At 46.1% G+C, this 11263-nt stretch overlaps 1 protein-coding gene across 1 annotated transcript; it reads right to left on the bottom strand.

Annotated features, from left to right (window-relative positions):
* Positions 1-916: 916 nt before the first annotated feature.
* LOC146755643 (uncharacterized) lies at positions 917-10286 on the bottom strand. Its single transcript, XM_085525350.1, has 9 exons — positions 10089-10286; positions 9484-9542; positions 9050-9161; positions 8564-8689; positions 7444-7564; positions 7098-7168; positions 6593-6684; positions 3784-3807; positions 917-1615 (listed from the first exon to the last, which is right to left on the bottom strand). The coding sequence occupies exons 1-9, from the start codon at positions 10284-10286 to the stop codon at positions 1330-1332; spliced, it is 1089 nt and encodes a 362-aa protein (XP_085381476.1). The 3' UTR covers positions 917-1329.
* Between the last annotated feature and the right edge of the window lie 977 nt (positions 10287-11263).

Below are 11263 nucleotides of genomic sequence, written 5' to 3'. Positions count from 1 at the left end.
ACTTGAGCTTGGAAACCAAAGCTTACAATCTATGTGGATTCCCGCTGTATTCTCCTGCAATGCAGATCCTGAATTACTGCTGAGTTCCCCTCAGCTCTCACTGAAAACCTCTCAGAAGCCCCGCAATGATATCTCTGAAAGAATGATGCCTTCAGTAGTCTGGAAGGTGGATCTCACCTCAACTTTGTTCCAGCTCCTCTAAAGGCTTACACCTGCCACACATGCCTGACCAACAGAGAGCTCAAGAGCACACCCATACCACAGTGTGCAGTGCTGTTCAGAGATCCAAAGGAATAAATTTTTTCCAGAAGTACAAATACGCTCTCTGTACATTTTGGCTGCCGTGTGATTGTGTGCAGCAATGTGCTGGCACACGTCAGACTATCTGAAGCTACACCTTCACTTCCACATACCACTGCACTGTGGTTTTGCTATTCCCTAACTGCAGTAAAGCTCTCCAGAAATTAGTGTAGGATCTGATTAGTGCCTTTTAAGACACCTTTAAAGCAGACCAGAAGCTCTGCAGGGAGGACACACTGCAAGCCATGCTGGGTGGATGCATCACTGGCTGTCAGGGCTGACACCAGGCACCTGGGAAACATCGTTTAAGAATCTGGTAGGATTCTGAGCAAAGACTGAGAAGTTTGCAGGCACAGAATGTGGGAAAGATGGCTCATCATGAGCGGCCTCAGCTGTTAATAAATGCACAGATCTGTCAACTAAGAGCACAATCTCTGGGTCTTTGAACTCAGACCAGTCTCCAAATGGCACAGCACCTGAAGCAAAAGGCACAACGATCCAGCTGCTCTGGTGTGGCTGCCATGCTGTGAGGCTTTTGGCAAGCCCCAGTGCAGAAGGCAGTGCACTGAATGTGACAGGCGTACTGGATCTACACAGCACAAGACTAGAGCTGCAGACCAGATGTGTGAGGAAGTGAAGAGCTTTAAAAGCACAGTGCAGGACTTGGGCAGTCAGATGTTTAGTACCCCTTTTAGCTGAAAATAGGAAGGCCAGAAGAGTGGTAAGACAAAAAGAACAACTGCTGAAGAGCAAGAGTAACTCTACTTCTAGCCCCATCTGAGGAGCAAAAGCTTTGCTCTTAGAGAGGGAAAGAGAGGAGGCAGGTTCCATCATTTCCTCTCACAAATAAGCTAAAAAAGGTAAGGATTTTATCTTCACTATATTTCTAACTGTCCTCACATATACTCTTTTCAACTTAGGGCCAGCCAAGAGATTAACACTGAGACAAGGGGGTAACAAGCATGAGGAGCCTTATAAATCCATCCCACACTGTACACCAGATCTGCGATGGGACATCCTCCCACCTCATCACAGCCACCACAAGAGTAAACTCACAGCAGGAAGAGGCTGCAAAGGGTTATGGACACAGGTTAACCTCCACCTTAATGAAAACATGGATGCTATTGACAGTGGCAGAGTGGGAAACCCTTGCTCTGTGATGGTCTGTAAATCCTTGTAGCTGGAGTTGGACTGCAGCTGCCCGAGGCCACTCAGGTGCCAGTGGTCCAGTGTTGGGACGATCTTGGCCCCTATCTGCCCACGTACCATGCCATCCGCGAGGGGGAAGACATTCAGAGAGTTAGGACGCTCCTTCCTGCTAAACAGAGAAACAGAGAGAGAGGGAAAGCCAATCTGTTAGCTGTTTACGAGCTTCATACACAAAAGAAACAGCACACTAGCTCATGCAAAATGTTAGTCATTAGAAACTGAACCGCACTCCTTGCCCCAGCTTAGCAGTTGTGTGGATTCCCAAACCCACAGCTCCATGGTGCTGTTTGTTCAGACCCAGAGTGTCTACAGGTAGAGCCAACCATCTGCCTAGAAAGTCAAAGGGGGTCAAGTGACCAGGACAGGCACAACTGACATCAGCACCCCCATGCAGTGTTTGAAGGAAAAGCAAAAGTGCAAAGAAACCGAGCAAATTCAAACCAATGTGTCCTTTGAGAAATGGGTGCACCGTGGGAAAACGCCACAGCAGACAATCCCACAACAAAATGGGCATCATTGAACGAAGAAAGAGGCTGAAGTGAGTCACCTACACGCCACTTCTGCACATTCCACCCCAAACCTGGTTTGCACCAACAGCAGAAATCAGTGGGTTTTGGATCACTTCTAATACTAAGCAAGAGAAGTAATACTTGCATTCTGTGATTCCTCCTCCATATCCAACTACAGTCTTCTCAAAATTCAGAATTTATACAAACTTATAAATAAATGCATCACTCATAAAGCCAGATGTCTGTATTACTTTTTCTTTATCACTCTCCTTTCTGGCAAGTGCAGGTGACCAGCAAGCTGTGGATTTGATTCTCAATATGGAAGCTGGCACAGATTTGGGGACCAAGTTCCAGTGGGAGAAAATGTAGAGCAAGCAGTGGAGGTGGAAACTCAAAAAAGAAAGTAGCTTGTCAGCATGAACACTCCAGAAACAGGGCAGCAGTCAACACCTCCTTGCAAGACACCGATCTGCTTCCCTGCTCCATCAGGCTCCATGCCAGCCCAGTACAGCACTGCTCCTGGACACAGCAATCATTTCACCAAGACTCAGCTCAGCTACCACCATCACACAGTGGGACCGGCAGCCTCCAGCAGTCCCTTCAACCCAACCTGTTCTGTGATCCTGTGATCTGTGACCACGGGTGAAAAACAACTGCAGCTGCATCTGAGGCTGCCCCAGGACTGACTCAAACACACTGACATGGCAGGGGCAGAAAAGAGTTCATTTACAAAGTGAAAGCAAAATGTCTAACGGAAGAGACCAATGCTCAGCCTTTCCATTCTGAGCACTGTCCAGCTGACACGGCACACTGCACCGCTGTGCCAGCATGGCTCCTGCTTGGAATGGCTGCTTTCTGTGCCCCATCAAGGAAAAACTGCAGGAAAGATAACTTCAGTTTCACAGTCCTGATGTTGGTGTTACCAGTCCCCAGAGTAGTTCAGAATATCCTCAGGGTTGCTATAAATTTTCAGTGCTGACTACAGCCCTTTGGAGTGACTTTCATACACCCACGTCCTTCTGGTCCAGGGGGACTCTGAGCACTTGGTTAGTTCCACCTCATGTTGTGAGGAAAACAGCAAAAGCCTCTATAAGGGCTTGCAGTAGCCAAAACCTGGATCAGAATGCTCCTCCTGTAAGACCTTAAAGCTTAGAAAATGTAACAGAACTACTAGGTTTGCCATCATTGCAAGGTGGCAACAGCCCTCTTTGTAGGCTGAGGGTGCAGAACTCACTGCCTCAGCCAAAGTCAGATGTGCATTCTGACAGTTACTGGTGACATGCATTTCCTGCCCTGCTTAGAAAAGAGGTGTATTTTGTGCTCATATAGGAAGTGCTCAAGAAACGTGTAGATGCGGTAGGCAGGGCATGGTTTAGAAGGGAAATATTGGTGGTAGGTGGACACTTGGATCATTGGGGATCTTTTCCAACCTTGGTGATTTGATGATTCTAATTTAAAGGAGAAAAGACAACTTTTTAAAGTAATCTGGAAGGTGAAGTGCAAATGTCCAATCACACAGGGATGATCCTGGTTTGGAATCCAGCCTCTGCCCCTTCTGCTTTGGGTGCATGAGCTCCTTCCTGATGTAGCAGCTTGCTGGCTCCCTTTGCACCAGCCAAGGGAAGTGTGCCATGTGAGTGAATCTAATGCAGATGTCAGTACACAAAGAGGGCAAATAGGCCAGCACAGAACCTTTCAGCATCACACCACGACCACCCAACAGCAACCTCCAGAACTATGATTAACAAATAGCAGTAGGATTTACCTTTTCCTCCATGACTGGCGATGACTGCAGCGACAAACGTAACAGCCAAAACAGAGCAGCAATTGCACAAAAAGCAAGAAAAAAAAAAAAACAACAAAAAAACACAACAACAACTATTAGAGAATGAAGGTCATGCAAACATGCAGCCCTATCAGAGACAGCGAATGCATGCACTTTTATTCATACTACTTGGAGGTGTGCACTGTACCCATTCCCCTCCTCAGATGGCAGCACACACACACACCCCCCAGCAGTTCTTGCACCATCTTCTCTCAAGTGACAAGGAAGCACCCTTGGTGCATTTACAGCCTTATGCAAATATGTATTTACACAGTCTACCATATAAAACACACCCAAGCACATCCACAGGTGAAGGTAACCAAATGCACTCACAAACATGTAGGAAGACATTGAGAGATTACACCCATATCCCCCCCAAAACACATCAGTGTACCAACTCACAAGTGCTGGTGTTCACCCACACGCAGCTGTGCAGACACAGGACCACACAACCCTCAAAGGCACAAACATACACAAATACAGCACACATGAACAGCCCAAAGCTTGAAATGAAGGAAAACGACCCACTTCCCAGCTGCTGTTCCTACAGATTCAGATGGAGGCCTGGCAGGGGCTGTGACAGACACAGAGAGCTGCTCTTTCTTCCCATTCTTCCAGGAACTAGCAACACGTTACATGGAATAGCATCCCTCCAACATAGAGACAATCCTCAGTGCAAGGTTTGTCCTTCATACCAGAGAACGGGGTGTGGGGGGGCAACCAGCCTAACACACTCCAACCATTACAGCTGTGATCAGGATTGGTTTGGGGCAGAGGAAAACAGAAACAACCTATTGAGGGAGCTGTCAGGAACACACACTCTCACAATCCTAACAACCTACTGGTTCTTTTCACCCCATATCTTCTCTTTCCATACCCATCATGCCTGCCTCCATTCACCTACAGAGGCCACCATCCAGCTTCTGCTCTTCTTTCCTTGTATAGATTTCTATATTTTTCCACTGGTCTGCTAGAAAAGCATTACCTTCAGATGGGAAAGGGTTACACTGTATTCTGTAATCAGTTTTATTTTTCTAAGCCACTCTCTGACATGACACCAATTTACTGCTCTGCAGAAAACACAGCACTGAGAACTTACTATATGGAAAGAACTCAGCCAGATCAGAATGTTCCTATTCCAGTTCCTTTTAGATCCGCTACAGATTTGTGCTGTCCTTCAGAGTTTGTGCAGGAGAAAGCCTAGATAAGTCTCTCTGCCTCTGGAGTTTAGGGTATAACTGCTTCAAACTGCTATATTGCTGCCCCTGAAACACTGCTGGATATTCTCCATGGCAGGAGAGCTGAGCTGCTCTCTGCAGAACAAAAGAAACAGGACCACACACTGACACTTGGCTTCCTGCAATGCTGCACCCTGCCAGCTCAGCAATTCCCAGCTCCCCCTGTTCCCAGCTGAGACATGGAGATGGCAACAAGACAGAAACGCACACATCAGCACAGCTGTTCTTCCTACAAACATTCATACCTTTCAGGTAGGTGGGAGAGGTGAGTTGGACTGAACAAAGACCTAATCCACCCTGTTTCTCCTTCACCATGGGTGTGCCTAAGAGCTTGTACAGAGACATCTGACAGCAGAGGCACACAGCCCAGCAGAAGTCTCAAACATGGATGTTCTGCAGTTACAGAGCCCATTTTCCTTCAGCATCCTCCCTTCCTTCTAACACAATGTTACGTTACCAACAGCTTTGAACAAAACTCCCGTTCCCCCCAGCAGCCCTGTGTGCACACCAGTAAGGCACCAGCACAGAACCAGAGGCTGACCCCCAAACCTTCCCCTCACAGCACGATGCTCGGGCAGGAGGCCAAGCACTGGCTGGGGAAGGAACATCACGTCTGCAAGGAATCGGGGAGCAGTTTGTATCTCTCTTGCTATCTCCTCTGCTGTTTTACAATACACAACCAAAACCTTGATGATCTGAGTTCCTTCCCAGGCACTCCAACCCAGCAAAAGGAAGCCACAGCTTCCAGAGAGCTTATATTGTTTATTTCAAGACCTGACACTTCCTTCCACTTTCTTTATCCCAAACCTAATGGACACACTAGTATTTAAATGTTACGGATCTAAACAGAAGGTACTAAAATAACCTTATGTTTAGAAAATAGGAAGAATATTTCTTCTTTTCTTCATTTGAAATTATCTTTTTATATGTGGTTTTAATAGAGTGGTTTTATATACTGCACTTCATTTCCTGCTACTGCCATTCCTTTAAACAGAGGCTGGCTCTGATCACTTTGGTGCTATGAAAACAGAGGGGAAAAAAACAAAGCACTTTCATGGGCATAACTAGATCTATTGAGTGACTGACTCAGATAAATCTTCCCTTAAGAAACTGGGGAAGAAGTTACATAAAGGCTAATGCGTTTAACTACTCCAGTTTCGCTGGCTATCACACATGCACACAGACACACACAAATGAACACTCTCTTCCATCCCCATCCATTTTATGGATCAGTCTTTTACGTGATACCTGAGAACACAAACGTTGCTTTCCAGAAGACGTCCATCTGCAGCAGCACAATGAAGTCTAAGCTTTGTAACAGAACACAAAAAACTCCTCTCTGTCAAACCTTAGAGAACTTATCCACAACTCACCCTCAACCCATTACAAAAAGCTTCAGGTACAATCCATGCCCACAGGCAAAGATCCTTTGGTTTCTTTCTCTTGCAAATATGCACTCATTTGATAAGTTCCTGGATGGCAAACATTATATGGAGAGGTTATGGCCCTACCTTCTCCCAGGTACACTGCCCTCAGTTTGATTATTTCCCACAACCTGCTGCATCTTGGATCGTTCGATGTGTTCCACATAGGTCTGGATCATCTGAGAAGAGGAAAAAATACGTGAGGCAAACAGAATAAAACAAAAGACTCCATTGGACTCCATGATCATTATGGGTCCCTTCCAACTTGGGATATTCTGTGATTTCTGTTTTTTGAATATTGTTTTCCAGCATTTACTTCCAATTCCTTAAAATTTCTTTTAAAAAGTGCTATCTGATGTTCAGACAGAACCTCCCGTGTTCCGGTTTGCACCCTCTGATTCTTGTTCTGGCACTGGGCACCACTGAAAAGAGCATGGCTTCATCCTCCTTGCACCCTCCCTTCAGATAATGTTGATGCTCTCAAGTTTCTGAAGCTCTAGTCACTGTCAGGATGAAAAACCCAATTCTCTGATGTGGTTTTATGGGTAAGCTAAGAGTTTGTTTATTTGGAAGGAATCAGGCAACAGCTTACCTCTGTGTGACGCTGATGTAAAGCATTATACTCTTTCTTCATTTCTGATTCACGCTCCTCCAGCCGTGAAACTGCCAAGAAAAGATTCCACCCATCAGCTAACATACAGATCTAGACATGCTCCATGCAAGAGAAGCAATGAAACCTGCACTACACTAGTGTGGATATGTCGCACCCTGTAGATTGCTCTGATTTTTATACCAAAGAAAGGGACAGCCACAGATTTCAGGCTTTCCACAAACTACATTAAAACAAACAAGAAAAAACAGCACATGAAGAATATCTGCAAGTATATGCTCATGGAAAGCAAACTACATAATCGTATCTGGTGCACAGCTTTGCTTACTCTGATCTGCATAGTTTTTGGTCTTCAGCTCCAACTGTCGAGTCTGAAATTCAAGGTGTTCCACTTGGATTTGTAGCTCTTTCTTCTGCTGTTCCAGTGCATCTTCAAAGTCTATGAACTTCTGTACAGGGAAAAACCAGAGAAGGAAGCAAGGATGAGGAACAGATCTAAACGTATTTGACTTTTCCTCTTCTCTCCTCCTATACTATGTGTGCGTATATATACATATATATATGTACACACACAAAAAAAGCAAGAGATAAGAATTTCTATGTGCTTTAAGTTAAAACAGCATTTACTCAAGCTAGAAATACTTATCTTCTAAAATAAAGTAAAAGATGTACTTTGTGTATCATTAAGATATAATCTGCTGGCCAATGCAAGTTATGTAAACCAACACGGTTCCATCATCTTCAACAACACCTTTATCATGCTAGGCTGAATTTGGATTCCTGTTAGTTTTATGTCAGAAAAGCCAAATTCTGTGTCTACGGTCACGCATTTAGAAGTGCCTACGTCAGAAATCTCCTTCATACATCAGAAAGTTCCCACTATTAATGATGTTGCATCTAAATTTTGCAGGAAACATACAAGCCTTGTGGAAAACCAACCCACAACCGTCACACCTCACAGTCTCCTTTGCAATCCACTTCCCAGATCTCAGACCAGAGGTTTTTTCAGGCACACATCAGAGAAGGGGTAGAGAGTTACATGGTAAAAACCAGAGCAACTTTGACAGGTGATTCTATAAGGATGGCACATTCAGCTCCAGAGCTGCTAAGAAAAACTTGAGTCTTACTTTTTCAGTTCTGTAAGTTGAGTTATGCCTCAATTGGTGCAGAATGGAAGCAGTGAGTGATGAGACCTCACAGCAAGAAAATCCCGGACAGTCTTCTCTGGGCATCAGTAAAAAAGAAAAAGTTCTAACCAAGACAGCCACACTGAGCAACAGGCCTAAAGAAGCCATTTCACTTGGTTTGGACTGGTTGAAGCTATGCTAAGAAAAGCAGTATTTCCCTCTGCCCCCTCTCAGGGTTTGCTGGAAGCACTCCATGCTAATGCTCTGTTGACAAACTTCCAATTACAGCCCAGTGCTAAATCCCTCTCGCTTCTCACTTGCTTGGCTTTCACTCTTGTGCAGCTCTCCTGGCACAAGGTGCCCATCTCTTCCCAGCTCCCCACCCAGGCGTGTGCCACCCAGCCAGGCAGGAATTGTGCTTGGAGTAGCAATAAACTTTAACTGACTCTAAGGAAAACATTCACAGAACTCTCAACAGTAAAACAGGAAGCAAAAGAAAGCAGGAGACCAATTTTATTCCCACTATGTAGGTCAACTTTAATAGGATTCCTGGATTTGCTACCGTTGCTTTGGTTTAGTTTAATGAAACCGATTGGAAGATTAAACATTCCACACTAAGGCTCTTCTTAGTCCTGTCTGTCTTGCAGCCTCAAAGTACTCAAACAAACTGCAAACTAGCAATGAGCCGACCACGTGGAGAAGAAACAGAGACAGCAGCATTAAAAATTAATGCCACTCTAAGTGTTCTCAGGGAAGAAGAGCATCTCAGGTGAGTGCACTGCAGCAATATCCTGCTCCATCTCCTACGGAGATCGAACACCAGCTCTGGGCACAGGGACCCAACGGCTCCTCACTCTGTCTGGCTCCAAAACGCTTCTTGGCTGTTCCTCCATCAGAATCTCCCAGCCAGTGTCTCCCCCTGCATCAGAAAGTCAAGACAAGCAAATAAAGTGGGTGCCGTGGGAGTGGCCACCCAGCAAGCATGGGGACATGGAGGCACTGTTCTCTAAGGAACTGAGAGAGACCTGAAATCCAGCTGCGCTGGTCCTTATGGGTGACTTCAACATTGCAGATGTTAACTGACAGTAACACACAGCTATCTATTTTCCACACATATGTTTACAAACTGCACCAGAACAGAAGGAAGGGATGCCATGGAGCCTGGACAGGCTCAAGAAGTGAGGCCTCAGGAACAGGTAATTCAAATGATGTTGAAGGGAAAATCTTCCTTTCTTTTCTACCCCACTACAATGAAATCAATGGGTGAACTGGAAGAACAAAGAGCCCACTCCCACTTGTCCTGGGAGAGCAAAGCCGAGCACAGCATTACTATTTTTTCCAATCCCTTCATACTTGCTTTCAAAGGATAATTTTCCAGCAGTTATAGGAGCCAGATATATTTTAAACAGTTAGTAATGATGGAACATGACGCTGCTGTACACATACAAATTAGTCTTGCTGGAGCCTCTCCCTGGATTTCAAGCAGGATCGCTGGTCTCTAACATCTCAGGATAAGGTTACAACCAGCACCATGGTTCACACGCTCATCGTTAAATGGAAAACAACGAGCACAAAATCATCTTAAGTGAAAGAACGAGTATTCCTCTGCAAAGCAGCGGTACACTGGAGATGGCTGAGCTTCCTGCATTACTAACTTTCAGAGGAAGAAAATGACTAAAATAGTAGCATGCGGTCAGAAACCATCATATCATATTAACAATAAATCAGGCAGAGTGAGCTAGATGTGCATATATGCAGAAATCTTATTATAAGGTCTTAATCTGGGCTGGCTGGCAGCACGTATTACATGCTGACGGGAACAGCAGCAGCTCAGCCGTCACCTTACCCTGCGGCTGGGCAGAGAGCAGCGCTGGGATGCACTGCCCGGGAGAACAGGGAGGATGCACAGCTGGATGCACAGCTGGATACACAGCTGGACACACAGCTGGACGCACAGCTGGATGCACAGCTGGACGCACAGCTGGACGCAGAGCTGCCTGTGAGGAGGGGGCTGTCTGCAGGGCAGGAAGGACTCACACCGCATTCCACTCCCCACCTGCAGGAAGGCTGTCAGCCAGGGAGCCAATGCAGGCTGTGCAGCCTCCAACTCACAATTTGGGGCAGTAATTAACTGGCAATTCGGGAAGTTACGTTGACAGTATTCTGTCTTAGGAGGCCAAGACAAAGAAATAGGGCAGAACCCACTGGTGGCAGGACGCAGTACTGCCTGGTGGGCAGATGCTTTGAGCTACACCCCACGCTCAAATCTTTGCTATCCTCCCCAAAGAGAAACACTCCTCTGAAGGAACACCTCCACCTGCACAGGAGCACACAGCCTCAGTGAAATAACATCCCCTTGACAACTGCAGCCCTTAAGGGCTTTTGCTTCTCTTGCTAATTTCAAGGATTCACAAGCACATCTTTAATGTGTTAGCTACTTTATAGTTGTAGATTGGTCTTCAAATGCTTCTGTGAAATCAAATGCTGTTATTTTGGCATATATCAATAAAACCATCTCCTGGATTCCTATTCCAAGGGATCTGAGCCTTTTTTTGAAGAATGAGATGCTCTGCCCTTTAAATGCTCTCCATGAAGCAGGCCTGGTGCTATGGCAGAGCCAGGGCAGGCAGATGGGCTCTTCCCAGCCCTGACACAGCTCTGCCCCCGCACACCATGGATCGCTGTAGAGGAGCACAAAGGGAGCACGGGCAGCTAACAGAGCTCTTCAAGGCAGCCTTGTGGTAAGTGGGGCTGACAGGGCAGGAGGTGCTACTCGAGTGCAGCAGATGAGACCGGACTGGGAGATGCCACTCATGAAGAGAATCAAAACATCACACAGGAGGAACGAAGCGATGCTGATGGTAAGAGAGGAGCTGGGACTGGGCAAGGGCATGCAAACATCGTGACTGCAATGAGAAGACTTGAGAGAAGGGAGCTGAGCACAAAGCAAAGATGAGCCCCAGGTCAGCTGCAACACAGTGTGAGGAGACAGACAGACGTGCTGCCATCTCCAGCCAACAG

Source organism: Coturnix japonica, chromosome 31 (assembly GCF_054131305.1).
Source record: "Coturnix japonica strain WE chromosome 31, WE-NBRP24, whole genome shotgun sequence".
Classification (NCBI taxonomy): Eukaryota; Metazoa; Chordata; class Aves; order Galliformes; family Phasianidae; genus Coturnix; species Coturnix japonica.
Note: the sequence above shows the minus strand (reverse complement) of the source record. Positions and strands in the feature narration are given on the sequence as shown.